The sequence below is a fragment of the Camarhynchus parvulus genome, chromosome 2 (assembly GCF_901933205.1).
Source record: "Camarhynchus parvulus chromosome 2, STF_HiC, whole genome shotgun sequence".
Classification (NCBI taxonomy): Eukaryota; Metazoa; Chordata; class Aves; order Passeriformes; family Thraupidae; genus Camarhynchus; species Camarhynchus parvulus.
Window position 1 is genome coordinate 19,424,614 of NC_044572.1, and position 18,486 is coordinate 19,443,099.

The 18,486-nt window shown below is 36.3% G+C and overlaps 1 protein-coding gene across 1 annotated transcript in view; it reads right to left on the minus strand.

Annotated features, from left to right (window-relative positions):
* The window catches only part of PLXDC2 (plexin domain containing 2), a 252,555-nt gene that overhangs the window by 65,731 nt on the left and 168,338 nt on the right, over positions 1-18,486 (minus strand). The window contains exons 5-6 of the mRNA XM_030971900.1: positions 6,629-6,751; positions 3,709-3,827 (exon numbers count right to left, since the gene is read on the minus strand). Of these exons, the coding sequence (XP_030827760.1) occupies positions 3,709-3,827; positions 6,629-6,751 (242 nt within the window). The remainder of the gene's footprint in view (positions 1-3,708; positions 3,828-6,628; positions 6,752-18,486) is intronic.

Genomic DNA, 18,486 nt, shown 5'->3' on the forward strand with positions numbered 1-18,486 from the left:
TAATCATGGATAAAAAAAGAAACCAAATATTACACTAAGGAATATTAGCTCTAAGCATTAATGGGAAAAGACTATATAGAATAGTCATTTTGTTTAGTAAGAAGTGAAACTTGAGAATTGAACTTCGGTGAAACTTAGAACATAAGAAATGAGTATTCACTACTAATACATAAAAAGTATGCCTTTGCCAAAATTCTTCCTTATTCCTCTGTTCTGCTGGCTCATTTGCCAGAATGTATTTCATATGTAGTAGATGTACACCAGTAAAATTTTCATGCCAGCTGATGTTTCCTGACATACCGACCATTTGCTAGAATAGTGTTGGTGTAAGCAAAGTGACCTTTAAAATGGAAGGCACATGCACTGTAAAAGAAGTAATTTGCTAAATAGGTAAATAATTTACTTGCTATAGGACCTTGTTATATTTCAAATTGTTTTCACATTTTGAAAACTTGACCATACAGCTCCTTGTCCTAACAATTAACTCTTCTGAAAGATATTCTGACGTCTTTGTCTTTTCTGATAGTTCTGCTCCTTTTCTATTTTTTTTTAAAATTTTGGAGAGAACTTTTAAATTTCAGGTTGCTTTCTATTGGGGAAAACAACAGAATGCAGAAGATTGGGCAGAGCAACTCCTTTGGTATTCCACAAACCTCTGCCAGGATCCTGTCTTGGTGGTCAACACCAGGTTTATGAGACAGCAAACCTAATTTGGGAGCAGGAAGAAAGTGAAAAAAGGGACTCTCAGACTGTTTGAATAAATAAGAAATAAAAGGTAAAATTTACCTAAAGTGCATTGGACATAAAACTCCCTAGTTGTATCTGCCTTAAATGTATAATCACAGTTATTTTAAAGGTAGACTCTTCTAGATAAAGACAAGAGCCAAGACAGAGCCCCTGTGGGATGTTTGATGAAGCTACTGGCAACCTGTTTGCTGTATTTCTCACATGGTGCTCCAACTGGGGGACTTTCAATGACAATGCCATGAAGACCCCTTGGATTTGCCATGCATCACTGTAATTTTTGATGAACTGTGATGCTAAAATAAAATAGCACCAAAAAGACAGTAGAAATCTTGTGCATCTTTTAGTCATGCTAGTGAGCACTTCCACAAGTAATCTTACTGGAGGTAATGGGGCACCTGATAATGTGACTCAGCAGCAAGAGAAATGGCTCCAGATGGGAGGACTTCCTCAGAAAGCAATGGATTCAGCACTGCAAAGTAAATAAATTCCTAGCAAGGCATATAAGGACTAGGACCAAGTCTAAAATGATAAATGACTTGTTTGTTCTTTTCAGACAACTTGTGTCTGATCAGTGATTGGCAATTTTATTTAATTTTGCTCATTTAGATGAAAAGCTAAGATAGTGGTAAAGGAGTAAAGGCTGCAAATCTAGAGTGTAGTTGTCTAGAAATCTCAGTCTCAAAACCCATTCCCCAAGTAATTCTGATGGAATATATTAGTTGTAAAGTTCTAAAATATTTAGAAAAATCTTTTGTCAAAAGATTTACAGATCATTAATACATTACTATTACCACTTAAAAAAATCTCTTTCCTTAGTTATGTGCAATAGCTTTAAAGTAATGTTTGGAAATTCCATTCAGGACAGGAATAACACATGAGAGGGGATGAGTTCAAAGATTCAGCAGTAGCTAAAAGCACATGATTCCATTTGCAAATTCTAGTTTTCTGTCTCAAGATAAATGCACAGAACATTAATAACTCCTATCCACAAAAGCAATGGGGTTTTGGAGGAAGCTGCCAATAATGTAATGAGAGCAAGCAGCCTGTGCATTCTAGATCAGAAATTGTTTATCCATGAATTAGATGTCATACCTCCCTGCAATTCTAGGAACCACTTGTGGTAAAGGAGTGGCTCATTTATTTCTCTTTTCCTAAATGAATAATGTTTTCAACTACCTGACACTCTGCATCATAATTTTCTTTTGTGCAAAATGTATGCCAGATACTTTCAAATTAGAGCAGTAACTTCTATTACCCATATTAGATCAAATTTGCACAGGACTAGATAATAACAGGGAGTGCAGTGCATCTCATAACCAGGAATAGAAGTCTCCTGAAAATGTCACCATTTTAATGTCAGAATGCATATATAACTAGTATCCAACTCCACTCCTCTAGGCCTTGAAGGCAGGAAATTTTGTGCAGTCTTTAGAAGTTTTTATTTTTCTTTAGAAAGTTTTCAACTACAGGAGATAACCAAAGCTTTTAGTGCGCACTCTTTTGATCAAGTACAATTGAGCTCCATTGTCCTAAGCAGAGTAAACCTTACATGAACTTGGATTCAAAATGCAAATAAACTGCATTTTCATAGATGAAGACTGCAACCTGCACCTAACATTCAGAAAAAACTCCAAGCAGACCTTGCATCATCATGTCTTTTATAAGAAAAGGAAAGCCATGTATGTGGGCATACCAGAAGTTTCTTGTTTCTACAACACTGATCCAGTAAGAACATCTTGCAGCAATCCTTTTCCAAGACATCTGTCTTAGGTGAAGGTATGACTGCTGCTAACAGAAAATCCCAGATCCTGTCTAGCTTGCTAGTGAAGGACAGAGGAATGTTATTATTTCTGCTTCATTAAAGGTGCATAGCTATAACACAGGCACAAAAATGAGCCTGAAGGCTCACAAGTGTTTTATAGCAGAGAGAGAACAGAAGAGAAAAGAGATTTCTTGAAGTCTGGACAATTGGTTGCATCACTTATTAGAGTTTCTTACTATAAGAAGAATAACTGAGAGTTGCATTTTGAAGAGAAAGTCACACTGTACATGCCAAACAGATTAAAATAACAAAACAAAGCAGAACAAAAAACCCAAACCAAGCAAAACCAAAAAACAAACAAAAAAAAAGGACACCAAATCTCATATTGTCACTAGATATTTAAACTTTTCTACTTTCTGATTCTTATTTGCATGAATCAGAGAATCACAGAATAACAGGCTGAAAGGGGACCTGAAGGATGACCTGCTCCAACCCTTCTTGGCAAAAGCACTGAAATTCAAATAAACGATAGTTACCAGAGCTCTAGCAACTCTAGAAAAAAAATCACTCAAAGCAACAAGTGGAATTCTGAAACACTTGGAGAATGCACAAGAGCACATTTAAGACAACATATTGGTGCTATGAAGGCAAACCAAATGGCCTCAATCTAAGCAATCTTACCACCAAACAGATGGAAAACCTCAGGGCTAGCAATACAAACCAGGTATTTCTTGCATATATTTCATATGAACTTTGAAATATGTGAGTTGCCAAAAAATTACAGCTGCAGGAAACAGATGATCTTTTAACAATAACCATTGATTCTAGAGTATTTTGAAATGGGTAAGATTGGGTAGACTAATAAAAAAATAAGATGCCATCTTTCAAAACCCATGGAGAATTTACTAGAAGCCCAGGAATTTACTGAACATTTAACGCTCACAAACATCCAAAAAAGCCCAGTTGAAATCCAGGATTAGTACATTTGTGTCATGTTGATGCTTTTAAGTCAATTATATGAACATCACTTTAATAATATATTGTTTTCATCAAAACAGTGATTTTATAAGCAGTATAATGAAATTATCTTATATAACTGATCTTTCAAAAATTTTCCCTCCCCAAAAAAATGTAGGGAAATTCCTGAGATGTATAAAGTAATTTGTCCACTTAAATTACAATTCTCAGACCCAACTTACTTCTTTGTAGCCGAAAATGATACGCCCATCATTGAGAAGGGTGGCCTGAAAAGTGAAACTCCCCAGGTTGTAATTATCCTGCAGATGTACATGGTCCCACTGGACAACTAGTGCTGTGCCTGTGAACCCCAGAGTGGGGGTAGAGAGGCAAAAGGAAGAAAAAAATGTGAGAAATATTAACTGATTGTAGAAAAAGTACTTCACTGCAGTCACTTGAAACAAGAACAGTGATTTGTCTCTTTCTAGCAACTTTCAGCTCCACACCTTGAAATGCCAAAGATATTACAAACACAAGTTGAAACTGAAATTCTCTGAAATGTAGACACCACAGTGCTACACAAGCAGCACAACTACTGCTAAAGCAAGACAAAAACTTGTTTGAAATTGCACAAGAAATCAGCTAAAGGTAGGATCCAGTGGTTCAGGCGTGCTGCCATTACCACCTCTCTGCAGTGGCATTCTTTACACTTTATACATGGCTTTGAAATGTGAACTGCTAGCAGTATTCCCTGCTTAGTAAAAGTTATTATTTCAAGAATTCAGATTCTTCCATTAACTATGCATTAATTGAATATTTTTTTTCTGCATGGTGCAGGCCCTTGCTGAGGTTGTGCAAATTGAGAAATGTTAGTTGTTGGCAATAAATAAATGTAGTTTAAATCAAACTCACTGAGAAGTCATAGACAAGGCAAATATTGAGTCTGGTATGCAGAGATTCAGTTGCAAGAGCCTTGTAAATATTCACAGGAGTTCAGTGGCTGAAGATGCACTTACCACACTAAAAATATTTCTCAAGCAACTTGCATACCCTGTGAGCATATTTTACAGATGTTGAGACACTTATCACCAAAACCGTGTTTACTGAAAACAACATTTTCATCTTTACATGCCTTCCTCAAAAACTTCTCTTTTTTGGCAGTAATGGGAGTTATGTGCTTTGATTCAGACTTTAATTTCCTTTCTTCCTAGAATGTTAATGATGGGTCAGTACATATTCAGTTCAATATATTTTTGATATGTCCTTGAAAAATCTTTTGCTACAGATCTGTGCTGTAACTGTCATGAACACATCTTGACAGGGGTGGTCATGAAAGTATGAGTATGCAAATTTTGGGTTCACACTGCACCAAGTCCAACACGTTATTGTTCCTTGTGTTTTTCTGTATAGTAGGCATTAATTGTGCACACAGGGCATTTTTTCCTTTGCAACCACATTAATACTTTCTAAATATTTATTTTATTGCATTACATTTTATTTTAAATGTAAAGTCATTACATTTATTTTAAATGTAAAGTTATAACTTGCAAAGTTATTAGAGCACAATTAGCCAAAATTTCTTCTAGTCAGTCACTGAGCACTTCAGACCTATGTGCATCTCAGAACCACAAGCTAAAATGGAAATCATCTGCCACCCAAACTGTCCTTTCATTCCAGAGACTTTCATGTAGATTTGTGTGTACCTAAGTTCCTTGGAGTTAGCTCCACCAGTGAGACTTTGATGGATCCCCACACTCTCTGCTTTCCCACTACAGATGCTGCTTTATGGCAGAGCACTTACTCATGGGGACAAAACACAGATGAGTAAGAAATAAGGTGCTGAAGATGCAATCTGCTCCGTTCCTTCTTACTTGTGTTAAGATAAAAAATTCTTTGTCCTAAAGCCCATGTTGCTAAAAAGATGATGCATTACACATGAAGAAGAATCCAAAATCTCAAAGAACTGTTCAACCTCATAATGAAAGCCATGTGATACAGCCTGGTACACCTGCTGTGAAGACTGGAAGTCAGGACTAAAATGAGAATTCGCCACATCTTCTCCAGAATCCTGAGGTTCTTTAAGTAAAGATGACAAATATCTGGCCAAAATGTTAGATAATTTAGAACGTGAAAATTGTATCTTTTTCTCTTTCAAAACTCTTCATGGAAGGAGTAGGATTTTCTCATGTAAGCGTTATATTGGATTTTTAACAAACAAACATTGCAATGACTAGATTGTAAGGAAAGCTTATGACTAGATGTAAAAGATACAGAACACATTTTGGCAATAATTAAAAAAAATATTATTGGAAATATGAAACATTTTTGAACCTGCTGGCAATTTTTGTTTAAATTCACTATAAATAAGCATATATAAAATAGCACAGATGTATCCAGGATAATTTAGAAGTCATGGATGTCATGATATTCATTCACAATACTAAAACTCTCCAAGTTTTATCTGCTACTGTAGCTGATCACTAAAGGACTGATGTAAAGCAGCAGGTGCCTTTTAACAACATAGAGAATGTTTCTAAAATATTGATTACAACTGACTTCGAGAGAAAAATATCCACACATTCAAGGGCTTTGAAAGTTCTCACAGAGTTTCAAGTACAACACTGCAGCTTGCCTTTTCCTCTTTCAATCTTTTTTACAAGGAACTGTTGAGGACTCGTGCTGTAGATGAGGGTATTGGATTCCAATTCTGGGACTCCATGAACACTTAGTCATTGACAGGTTTATTAACCTTATCCCTGCCCTGCTTCTGTGTATTCTTGCTACTGCACTCCACAAACGCTATTTTCATTTTAGGTAGTGGACAGATGGTATCCACTATAAATACTTTGAAGTAACACTTTGAATTTACACTGTTATATAAGACAGATTTTCCCTTCTAAAACTGATAAAATGCATTGCTAGTTTGAGTTTATGTACTTCAACCCCCAGATGATATCTGCTCAATTAAGAAAAGGCATTCATGATTCTTTACTGTGTTCTAAATTAATAATTGCTTATAGATGTTGTCACATGCTCTATATAGCCTCTAAATTAAAAAACAAAAAGCAAAAAAAAATTTTTAAATCCTCAATGCCTCCTTCTGAAATAATTATTTAGGAAAATAAGAAGAGCCAAGGGATACAGACAAGGACTGCTACATACCATTATCAAAGTATCTGACTGTTGAATTTCTTGACACACTGGGGTCAAAATTTGCCATTAATGGTGCAATATATTGGGTAGCTGTTAACATTCGATGCACAACTTCTCCAGTATATATGAAACCTACAACAAAAAAAAAAAATTGAGACCATTTCAGTAAATTCTGAGAATACTTTTAATAGAATGGCAGGTTGAATTAGGCATTGCCAGAGCATTAGAGGGTCATCTGAGAGAAATTAATTCCACCACAAATTTTACAGTGAATTAAATAAGAGTTAAAATTTCAGAAAAACATCTGTGATGGCTGCCAGAAAAACAAGAAACAAAATGAATAATGGAGCAAATAGTTCAAGAAGGTTTTATACAGAAATAAAAAACAGTGAAAACTCAAGGAAGAATAACTCCAGTTAAGAGCCAAATGCAAGGATGTGGCACTATGAAAATAAGCCATTTACCACCAGGCATATTCCATAGTGCTTTCTTCCATACTTTCCAAAAATCTGCAGTTTGTTTTGCTCATGCAATTTGTGACCTCTTTTAAAGTTACTCTAACCCTTTTTCATATTTCTAGAGACACAGAGTAAGGGACTATTTCAGACTAGGAAGTGACAACCTTTAAAAAAAAAGGTCAGATGAAAAGTGGAACAGATAGGACTTTTTCAGGTTTATAAGGCAAGCAACATTTCTACGACATTCTCTGCTGTGTCAGGTCTCACTAGTCTGTCCTATTCATCCCTGAATTGACATTTCTCCTCAGATCAATAGTGGGCTTCTTTCATCTGAAGTGCTCATCCAAAACCTTTTACTGGTTTGGAATTGGAGCCCTACCTTTGAAAGACCAGTCATCTGTGGTGAATACAGTAGATACAGCAGTTTTCTTCAAAGCAAACATCAGTGTATTTTAATGGCAAGAACCTCCTTCTGTTTTAAACAATAAATGGTCTACAAATAAAACTGTGTGGTTTAGGTTTGCCAATTTCACTTCAACTGGCTAATGGAACTAAGTATTTTAAGTGCCCAGATGAAAACTTGATTTAAAAACTCCCATTGCCCTAGAATGAGTCCTTTTGTTACCCCTTGCCTTTAAGTTGATTTGAGCTGCAGACAGATCTTCAAAATTGATGTTGGCATATTACCTCCCCTCCTAGTGTTTAGCAGAGGGTGTCTTATGATGTTTTTGCTTTTTCTACTTCTATTGATTCAATGAAGTATATTACAACAGCAAACATCTCAACAACAAGATAATATAAGAGCTGAAAATTTTCTAATATGAAAAATATTATTAGAAAGACATATAGAAGAAATATAATTCTTTACTGGAAAATTATAGCATTATTTTCAACACTAATTAGGCTGGTTTATGTTTCCTTTCCCATTTTCAATCACATTGTGAGTCTCTCTTCCTCTACAAAACCCTTCACTGCCAAGGCCAAGAGTTCCTTTCTTCTTACCTTTAATACATGGCAATACAACATGTGACAAAGTAGCCTATAAATCTAACTCTAAAACACAATTGTGAAATTCCAGAACCAAATATGAACCTGATCAAAACTGCTATTATTCTATACTACTAAAAACTCTTAGTGTGAGACCTCACTTTCTTAACAATATCTCCATCCTAACCAATGTGAGATGGGAGGGTTCATTAACAGATTTGTTCAATATGATATAGGAAATCTCTGAGTGCATGAAAAAATAAGTTTCTGGAGTGCTTTAGCCACCCTCCTACTCCTGCTCTCTTCTGAAATACACAGTTAAATGCTTGCCAACTGCTCATGAACTAGTTCTAGAAGTCATAAGATGCTATAAACAAACAAGGTGGTTCTCTGGAGTAATTCTCCTGCACAGCTACTTATAGATAATATCTTGTTCTGTGAAGTCAGCTCTTGTGGTGGTGATAGGGAGCCTAAGAAAAAGTCAAGTGTGGGGAAAATAAAAGATTCAGTTGCAAAGATTTGGTATCTGACAAAGGGGTGACCTAGGAACTGAGATTTTTTTTTCATTTAAAACATATCTGTGTACTCAAAAGATACAGTATTTTAATATCTGGGCACCCCCTAACTACTAAATTTATTCTTAAGATTAAACTAAAACTTTTTTTTTTTTAGCAGGCAGAGGGGAAGACTGGGGGGCAGATTCTTCGAATTGAATATCTAAATACCACTTTTCTCTTTTGGTACTAGGGAGAGAGAAATGCCAGTTTAGAAAAAGAATCTGCCTACACGTATTTACAAGTCATTTATAAATGTGAGCTTTCAGAACATACAAGTGTGGCTGATTTTATGCTATTACTTATTTTAGGATAGCCAACTACCTTGCCAAAGTATAGCCCCTGAAAGGCATTTTCACTATTTCCTGCTTATTAGTGTTTGCTTCTAAAATGTCATTCCCTTGATTAATAATCCCTTATGCTTATTTAGACATTTTCAGAAAGTATTATTACACAGAATTCTATTTCATACTATGTGCTGCTTATTATCCCTGTGGACATCTGCACACATATTTTAACACAGTTGTGGGTAGGTCCATAACCTTGAAACCATTCCTCAAAAATATTTTGAAGACAATACCAACAAAACCTTTGAATCCGTATTTGTATATTAGAATTAGCCTGAATAGTTCAGTACTTATTCATCCCTTGCACACTCATCCTACACTTACACAGTTTCCCTTTCATGCTTTCATCACATTTACTGTATAAATGTCACCCTTATAGCTAATAATGAGGCAGATACAATAGGAAAAAAAAGGACTCAGTTGTGCTGGAACACTTAACCAAGTAAATCAGCCCAAGTAATTAGTAACCACAAAGCGTATTTCGAAGTATTTGCCGGATGCAGCTCTACTATAGACAAAAATGGAAAGCAGGAGGTGGATGATAGCTGGGAAGCAGGCAGGCCTTGCATGAAGATCATTCTAATGAGAACTCCAGTCATGCAGCAGAACAACTTGCAAAGGAACACAAAGTCATTTCAAATCATCCCAAAGATTCACAAGATGAAGCCACCATTGACCATGGATATTTTATCATTGCAACTATGACTTAAAAAGAGCAGCAAAAGTAAAATTACCTTATTCTGGAATGGAATTCCACAGAAAATTGGCTTATGTTATTTGCGACCTAATTTCCTGACAATGCTTAATGCTTGTGGTTGATTCATTTAGTCAAGGAAGAATTTTTCAGACCTGCAGTTTCCTGAACCACTTAATCTCTCCTTTGTGGGAGGCACTGGTAGAGCTCTTTTCCAAGACTCTCCACAAGCACTATACCTAGAAGCATAATATGCTCCTAAATACTGAAATGAAGACAAATAGGGAAAAGTGCTCAGCATTTTGTAAGTCTAATATGTACATATAAATTTAACTAAAACTAAGGCTGAACTAATACTAAAACCACTTGTAAATCAAGAAGAGTATACTTCTAGTTCTCACTGTGTACAAATTTACACTCACACAAACAGGAAAAAAAAAATATATTACCACTTAAGCATGAAAGCACAGTCTCACTTGATGTAGGACCCTGACTTGATTTAAAAATGCATTTTATGCCTGAATTTACCCATTCCAAAATATGCTTATCTGTTGCATGCTAACATATCAAGTTTACAAAGAAAATTTAATGTACAAGGTTAAAACACACTGCACATCAGATTTCTGTCATTTCCTTTTTTATATTCTTAGCTGTGCACCAACTCAGTATCACTTAGAAAGTTTTTTGACAATGCTTGCCAACAGAATGACAAAATATAGGGTAGCACAGGCAATGAGTCCTCTGAAGTGTGTCTAAAGAGATGGTAGGATATGAGATATGCAGACAAGAACAACAACAACAGAATTATCAAGGTAGATAACCATCTTCTAAGCTGCCTAGCAACTAACTTGTAAGATAAACCCTGGTCTCTCTCTGTGGTGGGTTGACTTTTGCCATCTGCCCCCTGTCCACCCAGCTGCTCTCTCACAGCCCTTCCTCAACAGGATAAGGGGACTAAAATAGAATGAAAAAATATGTGTGTCCAGACACAAACAGAGAGAATACTTGCCAATTACTGTCATGGGCAAGAAAGAACTGACTTGGGGAAAGTTAATTTAATTTGCTGCCAGATAAAATAGGTTTGCATAGTGAGAAAGACAGATTAAAACACCTTCCCTCCACGCCTCCCTTTTTCCCAGGCTTAGTTAGTGTCACTCCTTTATTCCCAACCCCTCTACCTCCTCCTCCCCACTGAGCAGTGCAGGGGGATGGGAATGTGACTTGTGGTCAGTTCATAACACTTCATCTATGTCAGTTCTTGTTCCTCTCATTTTTTTTCCTATTCCACCATAGATCTTTCCCATGGTCTGCATCCTTCAGGATAAACCTGCTCCATTGCGAGAACTCCATGGTTCCTCCAGGAGTTCTCCAGTGTGGGGTCCTCCTCAGGCTGCAGTGGATATCTGCTTCAGCGTGGCTCTCCCATGGTCTGTGAGGAAATACCTGCTCCAGCTGGCCTCCTTTACAGATGCTTTGGTGCCTCAACGACCTCCTCCCTCTTCTTTTCTCTCCTTGGTGTTCACAGTGTTTTTTCTCATGCTTTTTGCCTCACTCCTGACACTGAAGTGCAACATATTTTACAATATTTAGAATGAGCTCCCCTAGAGGCTCCACCAGGGCTCAGCTGTGCCCTGCAATGGATCTGTCTCTATCTGGTAGTGGCCAGTCCCCCACCTCCTTCCATAGAGACAGTCACTCTGCTACCTTAACATTACCACAATCCTTAATACAATTAGCATTTGATTTTTTTTATATATGTCATATTTTATTTTGTATACCAACTATTTTTCCTAATATGCAAAACCAACATTATTTACCTGAATTACTGGAATTTCTTGCTTCTTGTTAAGAGTTTTTAAAATTTCTTTATTTTTAGTTTAGTTATTTTCTAGTAGAAGATAGGTGGAAAGTTGCAGCTGAAACAGCACTTAATGTACCAGTCTCACCCTCAGTAATTGTTAGCTCTTGCCCAGGTCAGGTTACTCACACTATATAAAATCTTTTGTCTTCTAAAAAGGAAAAAATGTTTGGGTAAAAAGAAAATGAGAGAGAAAAAGAACCATTGTGTCTGCTGGTGCTAAATAACAGCAGTGAAATAAGTTGATGTGAAGTTATAACTTCAAATACCGATGTCATTGCTATCATAAAGAGCACAAAAATTTATAATTGATTGATTCAGAGTCGCAAGTTTTCTCTTTTGTTGTAAGTCCAGGGGGATGTAGGATTTTTTTGCAATTGTTTTGATTAATGCTGCTGAGAATTTTGACTTGCATTTAATTTTCAGGATATTTCTTATTTTATATATCACTGTTTCTGACATACCACATTTTTATCTTAGATTCTTTTACTTCTCTTCAGCAGTAACAGTAAAAACCTGATGAACCTATTCTTGTTTCTGGAAATAAACTACACAAGAGACATTTACATGGAAAGATGGCACGATGAAATAAAACATCAGAAGTAGTTGCTCATGTATTTATTTGGTGAAGTTGAAAAGTATTGCATAGGTGTATAAAGCACAGCCCACAAAACTTTGCACCGTATCTTTTTCAATTATGCAGAAATGGCTTTGCCTGTGCTTTTCCTATATTTCTCCATCAGTTATTTCTTTATGAAGCAAATTCAAGGATATGTTATGCTATTAAGCCTCTAAATACATTGGAATGCTGAATTCTAGACACAGATAATGCAATTTACTTTCACGCCTTGTCCTATATAGCCATATTAATTTCTCTTTGATATTTCAGTGAAGTAAGCTTTAAGTAATGTCATTTATCCCCAGATGGCTAATTTATTGTTATGTCTGTAGAAAAATTTTATCATTACTGTAATTGCATGAAGATTACAGTGTAATTAAACAAAAGGATAACAGCAACTCCAGATCCCTCAGACAATCCATGAAAGTTAAATACCTTAATGAGCTTTCAAGATCAGTGTAAAATGAACCAATCTCTCATGCTATTTTATGATTTTTTTTTCTAGCCTTCTGGGAAAAATGAATTAGAGAGAGATTATATATATTTTTTTTTCTTTGCTTTTGCTTGACTAGATTGAATGTCTAACCCATTTCTTCTGGCCTGAAAAAGTGGGCTATCTGAAAGCTAAACCCCAGAAGGCATGAGCATAACTGTTTTTCTTAATTGCATAGCTTTGCAAGGCTTTCTTGTGAGTCCATGCATGAAGGTAAAAAGAAAAGCTACCCACAATTCTTGTATTCTTCTCTGTACTTCTGTGTTATCTTATGTAGATATTTAGAGGCCAGAAAATTAGTTTTTCACCATTATTTTTCCTGCTGCTTTGTTAATACCTAAAGTAAGCATTATCTGGAATATTTGGGAACGTGCAATGTATGACATTGAGTAAATGTCAGTAAGTTTTCCAGCTTGCTGTAGTTTCCCTGCTATTCGCTCTCTTTTTGAAAAGTATGTGATCCAGTGGAATATAATCCATTCTGATTGATATCCTATTCAGCTCAATGAAGGAATTTAGGGGATAATGTATCATAAAACTTTTCCAGGAGATGTTTTTCTTCTGAAAAACAATGCCACAAGACATATCTCGTCAGGAGACTGTTAGATACCACTAGGTAGAACTTAGGAGCAAGAGGACTTTTAAGAAAGGACAATGATGGAATGCAAAGAACTTGCAAATATAATTGTAACTGAAGTATCTCTTCATATACTTTTAATGACTCCAAACTGCAACGCTCTCAACTTCAGGGGAAAGAAACCACATTAGAGTCTAACGTCTTGTATCTATTCCTCTCTGATCATACTTCCTTAGAGAAAATTCTTGGAAAGAGGCATGAAACACTTTATCTACTTGGTGAGACACCACCATGTGATAGCTCCCAAGAGCCTCTCAGCTTCAGCCAAACAAAGGCCATCACAGCTTCTAGACAGACTGGAACCAGAGAAAAGGGGTTGACAGGAGGATTATCTCACTTGGGATGAATATCTTAGCAGCTGTGTCATTGTAGTAACTTTGGCACTGCTGAATCCTTGGAAGAGGCTTGAATAGAGCTGTTAGAGGAAAATGTAATTTTGCAGTCTCTTTGTGATATTTTGCAGTCTATTTCTGCTATTTACTGGTTGGGTAAAACATCTTCATGCCTGACCAGATCTTGTCACCAATAAAAAAATTTGGATGGTACTGGATGATTTTTGGATAGTATTTTAATATTTGGAGACATTTAATATAATTGGGGGGGTGGATTCATATTTGAATCAAACTGTTTTAATATCAATACAGATTTTTTTTGCTTTTGCTGCTGTCTCTTATAGAGTCTAATAAGAACTGTCATAAGCTTTTGCCCTTGCTCTGTTTATTCTCCTCTTTGCTCCAGCTAACTTTCAAAGTTATTTTTTACGTGATAAACCATGGGCAACTTGAATCACATGATACACAGGAATTTAAAAAAAAAAGGCTTTCAGGTTATGATGAAATCATTATTCTCCAATGTTTCAAAAAATTCAGTAAGGAAAAGAATAATAGAGTTTAGAAAAATGCTGAATGCCATCAAACTGGGTTGTCATTCATTCTATAGAAGTTTGAAGCAACAAGGTTGTGGAAGACAAAAATAAAACTTTTCAAATTTTAAAAAACGTGCTTTAAATTTATGCATAACAGAAAGACAGTTTGGTGAATGTCTGGGGTTTTACTGCAAGAAATCAATGTTATTTGAAACATAACTTTGGGAGTTTTATGTAGACATCAATTCCACACCCATTGTATATACTATTTCATTGCCTCTGTTAATCCTTCATAAACTACTTAAACAAATCCCATGTATACAATATTCACATTCATGTAAAACAACAGCACACAACATGTCAGGGAAGACTGCAGGGGCTAATATGCAACATTAGAGAAGTTTCAAGCACCACTAAATTACATTTCACATGTAAACATAAAAAAATAATACTGAAATAGCATATAGTGAACTTGGTTTTTATTCTATTGGGAATTTTTCAGAGGGGAATTTAGCCCTGTGTTCCTCTACTGTCAACATCCCACCACAACTATGTGCTGTCCAATGCCTTGATCTCCCACCACATTTTTTGGTGTCGCACACAGAGTTCAGAAAGGTGAGGGAGAGTGGGTTTGCCTTAAGCAGAACTATTCAGCAGTGAAAGTACAGCTCAGAACAGTGAGATGGAAGCTGGTAAATGTCCACGTACAACTTGGGCTTCAGTGGAGGCAAGCTGTGTTTTTATGTTCTGAAAGAGGTTCTTGCTCATATGTGTTGCTCAATTAAAGGTTATGTCAATATAAGCATATTATCCTTTTCTCTCGTTGAACTCTGCATCCCTCCCAAGGGGATTCAGTGCAGCCACGGTGAGGTAAAAGCAGCTAGCTCAGCCCCTTTCTGTCACTTCAGCCTGATGCACAGGACTGGATACATCACTCATCAAATTTCACCACCAATTTATTTCTCATCTTAGTGGAATTAATGGCAAACAATAATTTGAATGAGGAACCCCTACCCTGGGTCAAAATTAAACAAACTCCAAACCAAACCTTTTTGATTAAGATCAGTTTGCTGGTCTAGCTCTCTGTGCAGGGGACAGATGTTGTGTAGGCAGTGAAGGTGGTAGGCTGGTGTGGTGAGGAGCAGACAGCAAAAAATAACAACAATACTTAACCAGATTTGTAGCAGACACACTGTATCCTGAAGAGACAATTTTCGTTTTGTACATTCTTTGCCTCCTTTGTCCACTTGTTACCTTACAATCTTTTGGGCTACACTCCAGTTGTGGAGCTAATCTATGAAAACATTTGGCCGAGAGCAGAACTAGACAGAGAAAAGGCAAAAATCTAAGTGGGGGAAAACTAGAATATATTAGCCTCAGTGTTAAAAATTTGAGAATTAAATCACATTAGCTTTGGTATGACCGAACAGCTTGTGTTTCCTCTCTTTTGTTACATTAGTTTACATTAAAGCAAATTACCTTACATGAAAGCGCTGTATTGATCTGTAATTTAAAGCACACACAAAAACTTCTGCAAACAGGTAGGGAAATGGAGAAATTTCCTTTACATAAAGAGAAATATTGCCTGTATAAAGTGCTCCTATATGATATTTCAGTTTTATAAAATTTCAGTACTAAAGACCTTCATGGTTTCTACCTTTATGGTCATACACAACTTTGTAATACATGATGGAAATAAGACCAAAATGCCTTCCTCAGTGCAGTTAATAGAGGAAGATATTCACACAGATCCAAAAAGATGAAGTTTTCTCTCTAAGAAAGTAACTTAACAGAAGTCCCATAATGATGTCAGGAAAATCTGTGCTGTCAAACTGGGTAATTACACTCTCATTTAAAATTAATTCTTTTAATTAAAGAAAAAGCTTTCTCTTATCTTCCTATTAGAAGGGGACCTGTGCTGTATCACAGTTCCAAGTCCAAGGTTTTAATTATCTGACCAAAAAGAATAAAGGACAAAAAAATTTCAATACTAGTTTGAACTAAACCATTACAAGTCTGTCATAAGTATACTAGCTTCAACTTCGAACAAAAAGACTGGAATAAAAGTAACATCTTTACAGTTTTTATTTTAAAATAGGTTTTTTTTTTGAATGAATAAGCACTCTAAAGGGATGACTAAAATGATTTCACTTATAGACATAAAAAAATTAAAGAAAAGTCTTTGGTACCATTTCCAGAAGTTCTCAAAAGGTGGGGTGTGCTCCTTTAAGAAAAAGCAATGATGAGCCTGTTTTGGAGTTCTGCATGCAGAGGTTTAGGAGCACAAGGGAATTGATCCTTCCATCTGAAGATCTCAGACCTGTGATAACCCATCTTTTCTTGCAGTCAGAGTGAGAAATAGGCCATGGCTAGGCTGTGGGTGGCATGTAGCTGTGCTGCTCATAGTTCAGCTTCTCATAGGCCTAAAAAGCCATCAGGAGGAAGCTGATTTGAGTGAAATCTCTGTGAAGGCCTCTAGTAAATATGGTTCTGCCTAGTCTCATGGCTGGTTCTAACAAGTTGAAGTGTATTTATCATCAGAATACTGCACATGCTGTGATGAATTTTCTGGGCATTTTATTGTACAACAACATCAGCCCTGCCAGGGGGGTGCCTTACAGCACTGGGCAGTGTGTACTAACAGAAACATCAAACTGGGTTTATGCTTCTGTGCCTCAGTAAAAATACATATGAAAACACATGGTTCGTGTCTTTTAGACATTTGCAAAAGGCAGGAAGGGTCATCTTTCATAAATTCAGTATGCATTGGTACCCGATCTGAAAGAAATTCTAAATGACTGAGGATGTTTTGCAAATGCTTTGTGTAAGTATTTTGACTATCACATGATGAGCTAAAATATGACTGTGGGAAGAAGAGGCATAAGAACTAAACAGAAAAGTTCTTTAGACTAAACTAGATCAAAAATTCATTTCTAAAAAGTAGAGGACTTAAGTTACAATGTTGTTCTAAGTTATGGAAGATATATGATACAATGCACACTTCACTCTGATGATAAATGTTGGTCATTTAATCACATGGTAAGTTACAAGCAGCAATAGGATATCTGTGGTAAATGCCATATAATCGCAGGGTACATAAACAGTGATCCCTGCCTCCCAAGCCAAAGTGCAGCTTACAACATAATTATGTTTAGACTTAGTAAAAGTAATCATCACATGTGGCTGGATTGTATTTGCCAAGGAACAGCCATTTAGGGTCTGCCCAAAGAAAACATGTTCATTCCTTTCAACATTACAACATGGTAAAGCATAACTGTAGCCCCATGTCTCATCACCCACCCAAAAGATAAAAGTTATATCAGGAAAGCTAGAAGTTTAGTCTTAATCTAAGGCAGAAAGCCTTAGACAGACATTAGCTGTAATGAGGATAAGGCTGTTTCATCATGCTTTGGTGGGAAACATCTGTCTGTGGCATAAGACACAATAGGCTGCTCTTCACATCAGATGACAGCTACAGAAGAGTGGTGACAGTTCTTTCCTTGAGCATTTTAACCACTTCCTTTTGAATGAATAACAAAATGGAGAGTATGGATTAAACCACCAAGATGCAAGAAGAAAATCTTGCCTCCCATGAAATCCCAGGAAAAAAAATATAGTGATGTTCACATTCTATTATTTTTTTAAGAAATAAAGTTCCTGAAAGATTAAATTCAGGAAGCATGCACAGGCAGGTGCAGAAACAAAACTGCTTTCAGCTACCACCTGCACTCATAGTTGTTTTCATTGTTGAAGGTCATGAATGGCAGCAGAGGGAAAATGGAGAACCTATGAATTTTTTTACTTCATTCAGTTTGAACAAAATAATGCAGGCTCTATTTATTTCCCCTGAGAGAGTGTAGACATATGGCTTGTCATCCTTCTCTCTGCTGTCATGACTCCATTAGGGAAATAATTATTACTTTTACTCTTGCACAAACTTTATACCCCAGAAGCTGCTACTTTCACAAGTTGCCATCAGTATGGCAACTCACATCCCATTTTTGAGGAACATAATTACAATTACTTGTTCAGAGTACAGGATCTCATTAGGTAAGGTGCACATACGTCTTAATAGAGGGAAAAAATAGTTTTTCTCTACAGGATTTGATGACCTTTGTCAAGAAACTAAGAAAAGGCAGGAAGAAAAGATTTCAAATGTCCATCCTGAGTATACACTTGGAGGCACTAAGACAACAAAGAAAATTTTCAAAGGTTAACAGTATTATTTATGCTTTGACAATCTTCTCACAAAACTGCGGATCTATCCTCTCTGATCTGGGGACTCAGTTGCAATGGCCAGTCCTCAGTGATGACTACAATGTTTTGAAATTCACCATAGACAGGAAAACACATAA